Below are 16,827 nucleotides of genomic sequence, written 5' to 3'. Positions count from 1 at the left end.
CACAAGAGGTACAGTAAAATATACTGATACAAAAAAAATATCGTTCAGTGTGCAAAAAAGTTGCACTAAGGCGAACACAAATACGCATAGACTCGTGTGGAGGAGCCCGAGGGTCTGAACATACTTGCACTTTTCATGCATGTTTCATACATGTTTAGGGCTTAGCCACACGGGCGCATCGGCGCCCGTGTTACTGCAGGAAGAAGACGGCCACACTTCAGGATGAACGTCTCTCTGCAGCGTCGGTCATGTGTTCTTTCTTTGGCGCTGCGGGAAGTCGTCCGTCCTGAAGTGCGGACGTCTTCTTCCTGCAGTAAATTCTCAGTCACACAGGCAAGAAACTAGCATAAATTATACCAGAAATGTACAAAAGGTCGAACCCAGGGTGTACATTTCTGTTTAGGTGCATGGAGCCATGCTCCTCTCCATGTATTTAGCGCACTGTGCGTCTGGGAAAAATTGTACTAAGACCAGTTCAGAAAATGCTAGGCTTAGTAAATTTCACCCTAGGTGTGAAAATTAATGTCTAAAGGAGGCTTTCTCTGACTGGGGACACAGAAAGATGATCTGTGTAAGAGCTGAGTGGAGAATTCTGTGGCAGATCTCCCCTGTCAGGTAGACCCCACACCGCTATGAGTATACACAACAACCTTTATTGGGCTCTGTCCTATAGTTTTCCGTTAGAGACCTCTGAACCCCTCTAGTTTAATTATGATCCCCCGCTACATGAACTATCTGTCCTAGGAGGAATAAAACTGGGAGAGTCGCTTGTAGAAAACAATTTAGGTGAACTTGAAGACCATTTAAACTGCACGTTCAATCACTTTGTCATCTTGTCCATAAAAAAGAACTTTTGCTGTCTAATTATTTGTTAAATTGTACAGAGGAGTGATGGTTCCCTAGTTGATAGTAAATAGCAATCCGGGTGAGCTAGTAATGATTATGTGACCTGTGCATAGGGGCGTCATTGTTTATAGATTGTTTTGCTGTAGGTCTTATATTTGTATGGCACCACATAGTATTTAGTGCATATAGTGCTGTACACGTGCTGGACAGTGCCCAGTTACTGCCATTATTTGCCAGGGTGCCCACATAGTGTTATACACTGCTCAAATAAAGCCAAGAACATGTTGTCCATACAAAGTCCAACAGCGCTCAGTGGCAAATAATGCAGAGTCCCATACATGTACAGTATTTTACCTACATGATAATGTAGTGGCCGCATAATGCCATACTATACCCAAATACAGTCATATATAGTAATAGAGTCAAGTAGAGCCATAATACACCGAAAACTGTATACTGCCTACATAGTGTCTAAAGAGGACGCTCCCTCAACCTCTGCCAGGTGAATGGAGCCCTATAGATATAGTGAACATGTACACTGAGAGCTTTCATCAGAGTCTGTGCTAAGACTACAGCATTACTGCGAATGCAGCCTAAATCTTAGTTTTTGTTACATTTTGTCACATTGCGTCTGTCTAGATCCATGCACAGATAGACAATTTAGCTAAAACAAAAGAAAATGACATTTACCTTCTCTTTCGAAATGTTGCATCCAGAATAATCCAAATGAGTAGGTTGCACAAGGTATAGTCACTTATACCGCACCCACTCCACCAGAGAACGGGAGACGACAGCACACGCCAAACCTCAATATAGAGAGGGAGGAAATAACCAGGCAAACAAAATGCGCGCTTCTTTGCCAGTCCTGGATCCACTTGAACCGGAAGGAGCAGAAATCAATATAATAGAAGAGAAGCAGCATCCACGGATCTTTATCTCAACACTTTAATTATCCAGCATAAAGTTTATGCTGGATAATTAAAGTGTTGAGATAAAGATCCGTGGATGCTGCTTCTCTTCTATTATATACCGCACCCACTGACTGCGCCTGCAGGCTGCTTTATATGCAGAAGCAGTAGAGCTCCAATTCTTTAACACTTGACCTTACCTGCACTTTCAGATGACTTCTCGAATAGGCTGCTGTATGTATTTGAGTAATGACACAATTTCTAGAAACTATGACTTGTGTATGGAATTTGTCACCAGTCCCCCTCTGTATTCTGCATGTCTAAGGGCTCTTTCACGTGAGCGTAGCGATTTTCGGTCAGCTGTGTCATGGTCACTGTGCGACAGAATATTGTATGAACAGGTGCACAAATCTGCCATTTGTGCGCCCATTCAGACGGCCTGGCATGTGTACGCTGAGCCCGGATTGCCATCAGGGGAAGGGGAGACAGTTTAGCTCTGCTAAACTGCCTCCCCCTTTCCACCCCCTTGTCAGCTCTTGTCAGAAGGGGGCAGGACGGGTGGGAACTAGTGTGCTAAGCTTCCCCTCCGCCCCTAGTTGACTGGCAGCCGTGGGAGGGGGCTGGACAGGGTGTAAGCTTAGCAACTAGCTCCCACCCCTTCCCATAGCAAACATTCGGCAAGGGGCGGAGAGGAGGGGGAAAGCGGGTGGGAGTTTAGCAGACATGCTGCTAAACCTCCTACCACCTCCCTTCTCCAGCAGCTCCTATAGGAGTCCATGGGAGCTGCTGCTGTTTTCTGGCCAAGAAGATACTTCTTCAACTATCTTTCCTGGCCGATTTAAAAGCGTCCAGCCGAAATTTGCTCCTATGTACTATCTTGGCCAATGGGGCGCTTTTACGCCACGGGACTATGCCCATTTGAACTGATGCATTGTAAACCAATGCATCAGATGGGCAGCGTTTATTGGCCGGGTGTGAAAGTACGGCCAATATACGCTCATGTGAATGAAGCCCAATTCTCAATTTTTGTGAACTGGTGGGTAGAAACGACTGCTATGATATCTTCTATACACTCCGCCAATGTAAAAGTCTGCACATTGTGGTCCCTATAGCACTTTATCTCTCTGTCACCATAGCCTTCTATAGTGCACACAGAGAAATAACAGCAGCAGGGTGGTTTCAGACGGACGAAGGCGCAACTATGTTCGGCGAAATGAGCATAGTTGCGCCCTAATGAGGGGAATTTCTTCCACTTTGATGACTTTTCAAACTCCACTCCAGAGAGCAGGAGTTTGAAAATAACTGCTGGAACTGCTTGATCTTTCCCGCTTCTAGCATTCTATGTGCGGAGAAGATAGGGCAGGTTCTATCTTTTCTTGGCCATACAATTAATTGCCGAGAAAAGAGCTAGTGAAAAAAAAAACAGTGAAATAAATTGAAATTAGTGGTTTCATTTTGTCCTGTTATGTGACCGTGATAATGGGAGAAAACTACGTCTGAAACCACCCTCATAGGTGACATTATAGAGAAGAACTGAGCAGCGTAGATGAGATTTCAGTAGCTGTAACACAGTAAATCACATACTATTAGCTGCAGCAGCGCCTCTATGACCCGTCTGCTTCTCTCTCAGCAGCTCTCTCCTACTTTCTATAGACTCTATACTGTCTATGAGACAATATTCCACACACACTTCCAGTTATTCATGTCAGTGGCTTTGTTCGTATAGATAGACTTCTCTTGACAGCAGGCAGGGGACAGCAAGGCACCCAGCACGGTAGAGCAATTTTTCAGTGCAAATATATAATTTTAGGTAAATAAAGCGATTTGCACTTTTGCTATTTATCACATTGGCTATCATATTAACACCAGTTGTCTCAAAGTGGGGTGACTATATAGATATTATATAACCTTGTCCTGCTCGCCGCTGATAGTTACTGCAATTATATGCCATCTAGATAATCCACAATGAGCTAAATACAGTAAACCCTTGAGTAGCATTGCTCTTAAGTAACACTGTTTTCAACTTAAGTCGATGTGTCAGGGCAGCGGCGGTCCCTCAAATAAAGTTGCATTCCTCAGATAAGGGCGCCAATCGCTCCATGACCTCGGGCGCCGCTCAGTGAGCGGGCGCACAGCTGATGCCGGTCACTTCCTGCTTCTCCTGCATCAGCGGGTGCCTACTCCTCCCCCTCCCCTCTCCACAGTGCCGGCTGAATGTTGCTGTGTCTGCCTGCTTCCTGACACAGTACAAGAGCTGAATCCCCAAAGTGCCGGCTGAGCGCTGCCTGCCTCCTGAATCCCCACTGTACTGCAAAATGTAAGTACTGTACAGATGAGTACAGTACAGTAAAGAAGCGTTTGCAAATAAATACTGCAGTCCCATGTCAAAGCACAGATAAGACAGTGATACATACTGCTAATGATGTCTCTGCAGTCCTATGTCAAAGCACCGATAACACAGTGATACGTACTGCTATAATGATGTCCCTGCAGTCCTATGTCAAACCACAGATAACAGTCATACGTACTGCTATAATGATGTCCCTGCAGTCCTATGTCAAAGCACTGTATGCTAAATGTCCAAACACCTGTTAAATGTTAATTTATTCTTTACAGTTGTGTTTTATATTCATTTAGTATTGTTATTGTTATTTTTTTTGGTATTAAAGACCAGAGTTATTCTCTATTAAATGGGGTTTGATGTGTTTTTTGGAACGTCTAGAATTGTAACCCAATCTTGATCTATTCTTCCCCATGTTACTTGCTTAGCAGTGTTGCAGAATGAGGGGTCTTTCAGAAGAGGCATATTTATAGTGAAATCACGTGACAGATCATGTGACACTTTGGTTGGACACAAGGGTACTTATTCAACTAATTATGTGACTTCTGAAGTTAATTGGTTGGGTCGGACCTTATTTAGGGGGTGTGAGGGGTTAATTCAGGTTTATGCCTTTAAATTGAAGTGTATTTCACAGAATACTTATGTGTTTATAATTTGCGTCTTCTTCTGCTAAAGGTTTAAGCTTATACGTGTAAGGGCCGACGCTTTAATAATAGACTACAGCGACTCCATTTTGTATCTTTTTGCTTGTTTGCTTTAATGCATGTATCTGTATTAATTTCAACTTTTACCTAGAAAGATGTTAGATCCCAATTATAATGACCTTGAATATGTTCACATATGTCTTATCAGCTTTCTTTCTCTCATGTCTCCTTTCCTTGAGAAAGCTCACTCCCTTCTAGTAAGAAGCGTCCAAGAACATTTTGTTTTGATACAGTTGTCCCCGGACATTCATGTAGGAGACGTCTTTGAAAGATGTGCATTGTTAATTAAAATCTGCAGATGTTATGTAGCCTTGGGCATGCCTGGGGCATGCGCAGTAATCAAATCAATACGTCAGCAAACCTTTTCTATATCTTCTGTAATTCTTTGAATAAACTTTCACTTCGCTATATGACAATCCATGATGCATGTGACTGTCTATTCGGCGTCGTCTATGGGTACTCATATCTAAAGACCAATTCGGAAGCAGACAGCATCAGCTCAACGGTCTGAGTTTGACCCCCTACATTACTTGGCGCACCAATGAGGGCCAGAATTTAACTCCTTACCTGCAGCCAATATCTGAAACCCTGCCTGCCGACCAGCTGGACCAGAGGCCACGGGACCTCAGATCTACAAAACACCGGTGTAAGGTAAGCCCTTGACTTACCGTCCTAGATCTGAGTTCCCCTGTCTTCAAAGTCACGTGTCGACAGAACAGTTTGTTGCTGCATGTTTATAGGATACTTCTGCCTGTTATTTACGGTGTTCTTGGTAACTGTGCTAGACGGAAGAACCCACATGTGTATATTGCCATGCTGTCTGCTGCAAGCATTGAACTGATAGCTTTTTGTTGTACTTTGACTGCCGCACTCATTTTCCTAGCTGTAATTTGTTATAAGATTACAAAATCCGGGTATAGAGGTGAGCCGTGGTCTCCTCTCTCTCCATAAAAAGGTCTACTAATAAGTGAACATACGTGTCCTGCCAGCCGCGTACCTGGCAGAAGGGACTAAAAGGTCATTGCGACCGCCAGATTTACCCAGAGGATGTTTTGTACATCCTCACTACTCCATGATTGTGGAAAATCAAAAACGGCAAGTCCAATTATTAGTATGGGGTCCGGACAGCCAAAGACTTTCTTGACCCCTATTGAGATAATCAGGGAGAGAGAGGGGGAAGACATTTATAGGCAAGCCTGTAAAGTCTATAAGCTGATAGGGCTTAAAAGAGCAGGAACTTTTAACTATGAGTTCTGGCGGCAGTACGGAACAAAACACATGAAAGCTATCAAAGACGCCGGTCTAGATAAAGGAATAGAGGCCATAATCAAATATAGTAGAAAGGTAAACGTAGAACGGTGGGATTGTGAACCGAGGAATGAGGGCATACTTGTGTATGCATCCCGGGTGCGTGATCCAGCCAGAATGCACCCGATCTTACCAACCGCAAACAGCTCTGAAATTCTTCCTGATTATCAGAGTTGTACCGCTGCAACTCCGCCACAAGAGCCCCAAAGAGAAAAACCTTATTGGCATTGTCCCAGGTGCGGACAACAAAAACCCTTTACAAAAACAAACAGCTTTAACTATGTGTAGACGGGAAAAGAATGAAACCGTTGAATGCTATTTTGGCAGACTAGAAACAAAGGCTAGAGACATGGGTCTCACCCTCTGTGCAGATGAAGTGTACTACCCAATGATGTGTGAAGCGTTCATGCAAGGCATTGGCCCATCATTGGCAGATAAAATAAAAGCATGTACCCCCGACTGGCGACAAGCCAAGCCCAGAGACTTGTATAAAAAGGCATTAGGGTTTGCTATGGATGAGGAGCGCCCTGCAGTGGCGGTCAAATACTATAGCAACAAGGAGGGGAAGGTTCAGCTCCAGGACAGGCCCAACAGAAAAAAAACGCAAGTGTTATAATTACGGCAAGGTAGGCCACCTGGCCAGGGATTGCTTTCATAAGTCCCGGCGATCCCGCCCCAGTATTCTTACCGTGGAAACAGAGGATAGAGGCACTCAGACCTTTGAGCCTGCTTCCATATGAAGTGAGGAAGTGCCCTTCCTTATAGACACTGGGGCTACAAATCCTGTCTCAAAAATTCATGTGAAATAGTAGAAATGTTTAAGGCAAGGAGTATGCCTATATGGAAACAGCTAGAGAAATAACAAAGGACAGACAAAGCAAGTTAGCCGTGGGGAAAGAATCTAGCAAGTTGTTGAGGAAAGCAAGTTAGAATTTTGGGAATCTGAAACCAACAAGTTTCACAAAAAAGATTCAGAGATAAGCCAAAGTTGGGTAACGTATGTTAGATAGATGGAGTAAGGCACGTGTAGATAAAGCAAGTTCATGCAGAATCTGTGGATAATTATGTGTCAAATAACCAATATTGTGTGTCTTCATGTTATGTAATCTAATCTTTGTTATACGTTTAGCCTTCTTTGTCTTTTTTTTTATGTGTGTTTAACTATTCCTCTGCCGTCTGGGTTTGATAGTCCGTGCAGGGAAATATTAGTTTTCTCTTGTTGCTGCTAATGATTGGTGTGGTTTGGAGCCTGGATATTCTGGCTGTTTTCCAAAAATCTTAGTTATTGTTCTGTTCCAGAGAGAGAGAGAGGGTTAATGCTTGATTTGTGGTCAGCCGCTCCCTTCCCTTCAGAGTTTAGTGAGATTTGCAGAGAAGGAATGCGTGCTTCTCAAGGCCAAAGATTAGAGCGGAGAACACTGGACAAGTAGCCCTGCTTGCCTGAACAGAATAGAACCCGTAATGAATCCAGTGAATCTTACTGTTTTTGCTGTTCTTTGTGTAAATGTCAGTTCTGTAACTGGTCGGACGTGTGCATAATTGCTAAATGTGTGTTCCTTTTATGAGTTTTACAAAGTGGTTGTTGTGGAATCTGGTATACTTCTCTGGTATTACAGACAGTTAAAGTTTGACTGATTCCAGGGAGGGGTGGGAGTGATTGAATGCATTTGTTTGCAAGATGAGGACAGTTGCATCATACGCGTTACGTCCTGTGTGAACTCTTACTAATATTTGAATGAGACTTGACTGCATGAACGGATGAGAGTTAATGTGTGATGTAGGCGCTGTGTGCTGATAATTTGGAAGCCTGCCAACAAGTCACAATTATACTGTTTCTGAGAATGCTCTATAGAAGAAACGTGCAGACGGCCATACCTGTACTTACACCTGCTGCCAAACTCCGCACCTTTCTGGGCCTTGTTTTCATACTGCCGCCCATGGGTCCACTTTGTTTTCACTCTTATACAACTACTCTATGACTGCCTTTCAATCATTCTTTTTTTCTCTCTCACCCCTGAAGCTCATTTCTCACCCTTTTACACTTTATCCTTTATTCTTTTCTGTACGGAATTTTCTGGCCAGGGGACGACAGTATTGACACAAAAGCACAGGGGACAACCACGGCCACTTGGATGCTACTCCATGAAGCTGTATCCAGTGGCTCGAAGAGCTCCCTCATGTGTTTGTGCGGTGGCAGCAGTACAGGCAATGGTTAACAAATCTTCGGAGTTGGTATTGAACCAACCCCCCCCTAGTGGTCTTCACCCCCCCCCCATGACACCCGGAGCATATACACGCAAGTGCAACCCAAGCACTTATTTCTGGCCCGTCAAATCCAGCTACAATGTGCTCTTGTCATTCTTCTCACTGTTGCTACTACCTTGAACTCGGTTACCCTTCCAATTAAGTACCCTAGTTCAAAAGGGGAGGGGGGAGAGAAGATATAGGTGATCTAGGTATTGCAGGTCAGCTGTTTTTAAATTTTAACTTTTTTCTTTTCCTTCTTGCAACAAGGTTCTGATCTATTTGAAATAGAATACCAGCCTGATTGTCTAGCGGTAATCGGTGCAAGGGGTTTCAGAAGTGCCAATTCAGCTGGCAGAAACTGAACCGCTTGAGGTAATGTTTAAAGGGTCACGATACCTCACGCGCTTCCTTGTGCTGGAAGGTCCTGAAAGCATATTGAGAACTGACGTGATGGGACCCTTGGGAGGTTGTATCAAACTTGACCCGTCCGGTGAGGCTCGTATACACCCCGGGTCTGAAAGTCACCCGACCTTATGTCGGATCGCAGCAGACCAAGCGACACCTCTCCTGTCCTCACTCTTACGTACGCAGAGGAACAAGCTCTTAGCCCCCTTGGTCCGTCAGTACCCCCTGGCACATGTCCAGGAAGATGCAATTGCAGACACTGTCTCTTCTTTATGTTAACTGAAAGCCCTTTTTAATAATGCATATTCTGAGTTGTTTTTGTAGATGGTACCAGGGTAATTGACGACTCCACACTGGATATGCAGTGGTCACGCAACAAGATGTCCTAAAAGCAGAATGCCTCCGCATGTCCCAGGACAGGAAGCGGAGTTACAGGCCCTCACTGAGGCGTGTGGAGTGGTAGACGGTAAGACGGCAAACATTTACACTGACTCCCGGTATGCATTTGGCATAGCTCATGACTATGGCCTAACATGGAAGGCCAGACAGCTTGTTACCTCAGCAGGACAGCCAATTAACAATGGTGCAGCGGTGACAAAGTGGAAAGCTCACACCAATTCCTACAGCAGAGAAACAAGAGGCAACGCCATCACAGACCACACAGCAAAGGCAGCGGCCCTCAAGCCGTGGAAGAAAAGAAGAAAAGAAGAATTCAACAATAACTTTGGACTTTGACTAAACTTTGGACTTTGATATAAACCTTGGACTTTGATACAAACTTTGGACTTTGATATGCTAAAGACTTTACAGTTACAAGCCAGCAAGGAAGAAAAAGACAAATGGACTAAATATGGGAGCAGCAGAAATGGGACGGTGAATGGCGAACAGTCAACAGAACTTGCCCACCACGGTCCCTGTGCCCCATGATGGCCCAGCGAATGCACGGAAAGACACACCTACCGGGGGTCCAGAAGTCCACCTTGAGGTCGTGTCCTCTGGCCTGCTCCGTTGCCTCCGGTGCCGTCCGGCATGGCGTGCCCACAAGGGTCTTTCTAACTTTATTCCTGATAATGTTGCCTCCTGTGGCTAGAAACGCGCTGACGCCGAAATCTGCAATCTGCACGGAGCCGTCTTCACCCAGGAGGATGTTCCCAGCCTTAACATCCCTGAGGATCTGGCCGTTCCTATGCAGGTACTCCAGGCCTTCTAGCACCTCCTTCAGCATGGTGGCGATGCTTGCCTCATCCAGCACCCCGTTCAAAGCAGCAATGATGTCGACGCTTGAACAAGGACGGGTGGCTACTGGGTTTTCTGTAGCTGCTGCATCATCACTTGTCCAATTTTGCATGATCTTTGCCGTAAGCAACAGGGCAGAAGTAAATTTGCCACATAACACTTGCCTAGACCACTCTACCCATTTCAGGGATTGCAAATTGACTACACTCAGCTCCCACTTGTTGGGAAGTATGAATATGTGCTTGTTGTTGTTGATGTCTTTTCAGGTCGGAGACCTACCCTGTTACCAAAGTAAATAAGCAGGTAATCGCACAGGAGCTGATGAATGAGGTAACCTGCAGATATGGGGCACTGGAAGTGATTGACTCAAACAAAGGTTCACACTTCACACCTGCAGAGTTTAGACAAAGTTAAAAGACTAAATGGTACGCTTAAGTTAACGGAAGTGTTGTTTGTCTCTATGCCAAGATTGAGGCTGTATCATCCACAGGTCCTACAGCAGGGCTATGACATAGTAGCCGGATATGCAAAGCACCTGTGTGACCAACTAATGGTAACCCAGAATCTAGTCTTTTTCTCCCATTCCAGGCCCAGACAACCTAGAGGGATTTCATTCCCTACTACCTGGAAACTGGGTGGTCGTAAAGAGGCGTGTCCGGAAACCCTAGAGCCCGGACTCGAGAGGCCCTATCGAGTCCTGCTGATCACACCTACTTTGGTAAAGGTTGAAGGAATTGTTGTTTGTTTTGGGACTAATGGACTTTTCATGCCTTACCTTTGCCCCCCCCATGAGAAGGAAAATGAAGGACATTTTGTTTATTGATGGACTTTTGGACTCCTCACTCCATGCTTCGCCCTTGTGAAAGGGTGCAAAGGGACAATGCCCAGAACCACCTTGTTAGACACCACCAAGTACTGTTGGACTTGTACACACACCTGGTGCCACTGGTTTTCCTTTCTTGGCTGTTCCTGTTCCGTCAAAAGAACTGTTTGCATGGACAAATGAAAACTCAGAAACCAGAGATAGCTGGTGGGGTAACACATTTAGTTCTTTGAACCCTGCCAATTGGTTTTCTGGTTTAGGATGTTGGTTTATGGGGATTCTACAAAGTATATTACAAGTTGTGTTGATTTTATTATGCATTTATAGAGCAATTAAGGTTATAATTTTATGTATTTCTAAATGTACTGAAAAGTTTTCTCTTCGCCGATATGAATCACGTGTTTATGGACTAGGAGTCATACTTGTCTTGACTCCATGTCCAAAACGGGGAATGTGAGGGGTTAATTCAGGTTTATGCCTTTAAATTGATAAGTGTATTTCACAGAATACTTATGTGTTTATAATTTCCGTCTTCTTCTGCTAAAGGTTTAAGCTTATACGTGTAAGGGCTGACGCTTTAATAATAGACTACAGCGACTCCATTTTGTATCTTTTTGCTTGTTTGCTTTAACCCTTTCCAATCCAATTTGTATCCTGCTTTTCCTAAGGGGCTTACTCTTTTTATGCTGTTATACAATGGCGCTATATTCTGGCTAAAGCCAGTACTGCATGAAGTGACACGTTGGATAGGCTCCGACAGCAGAGAGGCTGGCAATATACAGTAAGAGAACCCCCGACGGATGTCTACCAACATTGGAGCTGTACAGCCTTAAATCATAATGTCTTTAGACGTCAGACAGTGGATTGGAGAGGGTTAATACATGTATCTATATTAATTTCAACTTTTACCTAGAAAGATATTAGATCCCAATTATAATGACCTTGAATATGTTCACATATGTCTTATCAGCTTTCTTTCTCTCATGTCTCCTTTCCTTGAGAAAGCTCACTCCCTTCTAGTAAGAAGCGTCCAAGAACATTTTGTTTTGATACAGTTGTCACCGGACATTCATGTAGGAGACGTCTTTGAAAGATGTGCATTGTTAATTAAAATCTGCAGATGTTATGTAGCCTTGGGCATGCCTGGGGCATGCGCAGTAATCAAATCAATACGTCAGCAAACCTTTTCTATATCTTCTGTAATTCTTTGAATAAACTTTCACTTCGCTATATGACAATCCATGATGCATGTGACTGTCTATTCGGCGTCGTCTATGGGTACTCATATCTAAAGACCAATTCGGAAGCAGACAGCATCAGCTAGAACGGTCTGCTTAAAGACCCCCTACAGGGGTTTCATGGCAAGGGGGTGAATACACATGCACTCTAATGTAATCCAGATAGAGTATGGTAGATATGATTGATACAATGTGGTTTTAGTACCTAAATAGGAAACATCAATGCAAGTTCTGTATAAACACAGGCCATTAGATGCCAAAGAGTCAAAAGGAAATGTGTACATCTGTATTCTGAAAAATTCTTACCTTTTTCATTTGGGTTTCGGTTTTACCCTTAGCTGCCAGACAAACCAGTGCCAGAGCAGTTAGCATGCTAAGAGGGCACAGTACAATATTCTCATCACTCATCATTTTGTTTGCTAGAATTGTTATTTGCAACAACTTCCTCCAGGGTGGACATGATGGTACCTGAAATAATTGACATGAGGTCTTTAGTACATGGGAATACAGAAACTTCTGGAACATATTAAAAGGAATGAAGGAATGCATTAATGAATACATAATTTGAATGATTCCAGTTTTTGAAGTCTAGTGCTGAGTGAGCTATTAGAGGGAAACTATGAGACGTTGAATGCCTTTACAACGCCACAAAGTAGAGTATATGTACCAAGATGGATTTAGCAGAAGGGGCAGGCTTCACACTCCACTGTTCAAAGTTGCTGTCCAGTTTAGAAAAAACATTTTCATTTACCCTACTGTGATTTACCCTCATTTCCTGGTCAGTAGGTACAAAGAGTGTCTCTTGTTCTGGAGGACCTGTGCTGTCCCGAATTACACGGGCAACCCATTGTTCTGAATGGAAACTGTAATGCTACATTATTCCTCTGCTGGCGCTGCAGGAATATTGAAGTCCTCACAGGTTTCCATACAGATTACAGCTCATTGCTGGAGTTCCCAGCAGGGAAATACTTTCTGATCAGCCTATTCTTAATGGACTAAGAAGTAGGGATTGTCCAAAGGGGAGAACCCCAATAGGGAACCTAAAAACCACTAACACTTAACCCCTTCCCGCCCCATGACGTAAGGGTACGTCATGGGAGCGGGGTACTTCCCGCAAAATGACGTACCCTTACATCATAGGGATAGCGCGAGATCATAGCAGATCTTGTGCTATTCAGCCGCCGGAGGCGGCTGTCACGAGTAGCCGGCCTCCCGCTGCGACAGCTGGGGGCATCGGAGATATGCCCACCCGCTGTTAACCCCATCCATGCCGCGATCTAAGTAGGTGGCAGCAAGGAAAGGGTTCGCAGAGGGAGCGCGCTCCCTCTGTGATTTCAGCCAGCTCTCGCAATAACATTGCGAGAGCCCGGCTGGTTGCTATGGCAACAGGATGCCAGATACCGGCGTCCTGTATTGCCGTGGCCTAAGATCGCTATAATAAGCGATAAGGCATGGCAGGAGAAAAGTCCTGCCATGCTTTATCGTAGCGATCTTTAGTCCTGCAGTGTAAGTCCCTCAGAGGGATACAGATTGTGCAAAAAGAAGAGAAAAATAAAGTACAAAAAATAAAAATGTAAAAAGAAAGTAAAAAAAAAACTTTTTATGCCTTTTCTCATATAAGCATAAAAAAAATTAAAAAATAAAAAATCGCACATATTTCGTATCGACGTGTCTTTAACTGTGCGCACAATAAACTGAACATACTTTTTATCCTGCACGGCAAAAAGCGTTAAAAAAACGCTAAACTGAGGCAAAACGCTAATTTTTAGCATTTTGCCTCCCAAAAAACGCAATTAAGGTGATTAAAAAAAACGTATATACTCCAAAATGATGCCATTAAAAACTACAGCTCATCTCGCAAAAAATAAGCCCTCATAGAGCTCCGTCCATGGAAAAATAAAAAAGTTATAGGACTTTGAATGCCGCGATTTAGAAAAAGATAATAATTTCCAAAAAAAAGGGTTGTTATTGTGGAAAAACCTAAAAAAAATATAAGAATTTTGGTATCTTTGTAACCGTATTGTTCCACAGAAAAAAATGTAGTGTATCATTTATGCTGCATAATTAACGCTTTAGAAAAAAAAATGTATTGCAGAATTCATGCGTTTTCTCTCCCTATGATCATAAAAATAATAAAAGTTTTACGATATAGTCTATGTACCCAAAATGGTACCAATAAAAACTACAGTTCTTCACGCAAAAAACAAGCCCTTATACGGCCGCGTCGACGGAAAAATAAAAAAGTTATGGCTTTTGAAAAATGGAGATGATCAATACCAAAAATCGTTTGGTCCTCAACACCAAAATAGGCCATGTCCTCAAGGGGTTAAATCTGAAGTTTCACAAGAAAAATATGTAAACAACTAGAACACAATATACATGTAATTATGTCAGTACGTCAATAAATAATATACTGTTCTGTCAAAACTTGTAGCTCATTAAATTGCTAATTTGGATGTAGCGCCATGTATTTGATGAAAGCATTTACAGTAACAGGCTTCTATGGGCGTTAAATATATTGTATACATTGCTGCAGAGGCGTAACTATAGAGGATGCAGGGGATGCGGATGCACCCAGGCACAGGAGCCTTGGGGCCCATAAGGCCTCTCTTCTCCATATAGGGAGCCCAGTACTATGAATAAAGCATTATCGTTGGGGGCCCCGTTACAGGTTTTGCATTGGGGCCCAGGAGCTTCAAGTTACGCCTCTGCATTGCTGATAAACCAAATAACGATCTATCTCATCTCTTATTAAGGCATCATGTTACAGTTACTGCAGAGAAAAATAGAATGAGCATCAATAGAGCATATCTGTTAGGTTGTGCATCTGGGACCTGTTGTTCTACAAGCTTCCTGGTGCACACCTTCACAGGTAGTGGTTAATTGAGCTGGCTGGGTGTGGAATTCTCCACCAGCCGATCCCCCAGCAGATAAAGACCAGCATCTCTCAGTAGTTAATGCTGGTTATGTTACTGCTTGGATATCACTGTCTTGTGCCCACTTAAAGCTGTGTTTGCCTGTCTGTCTGTTAGTGTGTCTCTCTGCTTCCCTAAAGACAATTTGGACACCTGTAGTCCTTGTCTGTATCATATGCAGACCCCCTTTTTCGCTTCCCTGGACAGGTGCAGCCTCCAGACGTCTTATGTCTCATCTGTGTGTCAGATGGTTGATACCTGACACTGTTTCTTATGTCAGCATGGTGGCTGACTGTCTATCCCCCTGGTATGCGGACACTGTGACTTGCTGTGGTATTTCCTCTGTATGTATGGGAGCTCTGGGTGGGGTTCTTGTTTATGCAATGTTGTATGTTTGGGGTGAACAGTGACGTGTTCGATATGTCTGTGCTGGTTGCCAGACATGTTCCGTATGTCTAGTCCTGTTCTGTGTTCGGTGTGTCAGTACAGTGTCGTGTCCCGTGTGTCTGTTTAGTGCATCTCTCCAGCTCCTTAATCAGGGATAGTTAGGTCCGAGGAACGAGTGCAGGCCCGCATCTATCGATGCGATCAGTCTGCCGTGGTAGGCAAGGTCTCTCCCTCATTCGTTACCTATTTAGGGAAAGACTTCCCATTTATTATTTGAGTGTTTGCACGTTTTTAATGGACACACTTGCGTCCGTTCTGTGGAGTGGCGCTTTCGTGTTCTGAATGGACGTAACAATATCTATAGCACTTGTCTATATATGCACATTGTAATAAACTTTGCATGATTATGCTAATGATAACACATTTTATCTACAATGTAAGATGCTGCAGAGTGAATAAAATTACTAAATACAGTTGACTAAAATCAACGAAGATATGCCAGAATCAGGACACAAAATGGAATCTTCACATTTTGGTAGTATAAAAAATGTATTATTTGAAGTAAGATATTGGAAAATAGCCAAAATAGCCCAGATGTTATAATGTAATTTTTCTACATTATCCTACTAATGTGAAGGTTGTTATATTTGTATCATTTTAGGGTTTATTTAAGTACTTTGCATGTAATTGCAGCATGTAAATGGACTCCAAACATTTTATGATTGGATTTTCAAGTGTTGCTATTGAAAAATTGGAACAAAGGCCCATTAACGCACGTGTATCACGGATCCATATTGGCTCCATTTTTTTTTTCATTGAAAAAACAAAAATACACTTAAATAGTTTTAGTCGCAGTATTATAGCGGGTGGTTTATGTACTTTTTTCAATACACAACATGTTACAGCAGATTTATATGGGTAATGTTTTGAGCGCATAGAAGACAATGGGTTAAATAAAAAAAACACATGATCTGTGTGAGTACTGTATGGAACCCAGAGAAGTTGGCGGGTTAAATTTTAACATGTATGATCCATGTTTGCATTGTTGACATATATAGATATTATATACTAATGTGCTTATGGGCTTTTCTCTTTAGTATTAGGATAAAAGCACAAATGGAGGTAAAAATTACAATTAAGCAATAACTTTAACTTATTCTGTCCATTGCTTCCCCAAATCAATCTGTACTCTGCAATAGAAACCAAAGGCACAAATCTGATAAATATGATGCTTATACTTACATTTTATCTGTTAGATAAACAAATATGTAGCAAGAGTTTTGATTTCAGAGGGAGAAGTAACATTTAAAGCCCTCGGCCGCTCCTCCTGTCCCTGGTACACCAGAGGGTTTGGCATCATTTAGGTATGTGTACACAACAGAATGTTAATTATCTATTCGTTTAGTACATCTTGTCATTAATTATGACATATATCTTACATTAGCTTAACAAACTTGTAAAAACAGTGA

General features: G+C 43.0%; 2 protein-coding genes across 3 annotated transcripts in view; both read right to left on the bottom strand.

Moving 5' to 3' along the window:
- LOC136579008 (serpin B13-like) overlaps positions 1–12,498 on the bottom strand; it is a 35,365-nt gene extending 22,867 nt beyond the window's left edge. The window contains exon 1 of one of the 2 annotated variants that reach the window (XM_066579251.1): positions 12,363–12,498. In XM_066579251.1, the coding sequence (XP_066435348.1) occupies positions 12,363–12,467 (105 nt within the window). In that variant the 5' untranslated portion in view covers positions 12,468–12,498. Of the gene's footprint in view, positions 1–1,536; positions 1,795–12,362 lie in introns of those variants that run through there. The other variant, XM_066579252.1, reaches the window with a different exon arrangement.
- The window catches only part of LOC136579009 (ovalbumin-related protein Y-like), a 131,104-nt gene extending 114,494 nt beyond the window's left edge, over positions 1–16,610 (bottom strand). The window contains exon 1 of the mRNA XM_066579254.1: positions 16,601–16,610. The gene's annotated coding sequence lies outside the window, so the exon portion shown is untranslated. The remainder of the gene's footprint in view (positions 1–16,600) is intronic.
- Between the last annotated feature and the right edge of the window lie 217 nt (positions 16,611–16,827).

This window comes from Eleutherodactylus coqui, chromosome 9, assembly GCF_035609145.1.
Source record: "Eleutherodactylus coqui strain aEleCoq1 chromosome 9, aEleCoq1.hap1, whole genome shotgun sequence".
NCBI lineage: Eukaryota > Metazoa > Chordata > Amphibia > Anura > Eleutherodactylidae > Eleutherodactylus > Eleutherodactylus coqui.
The sequence above is the reverse complement of the archived record's forward strand: the minus strand, read 5'-3'. Positions and strand labels throughout refer to the sequence as shown.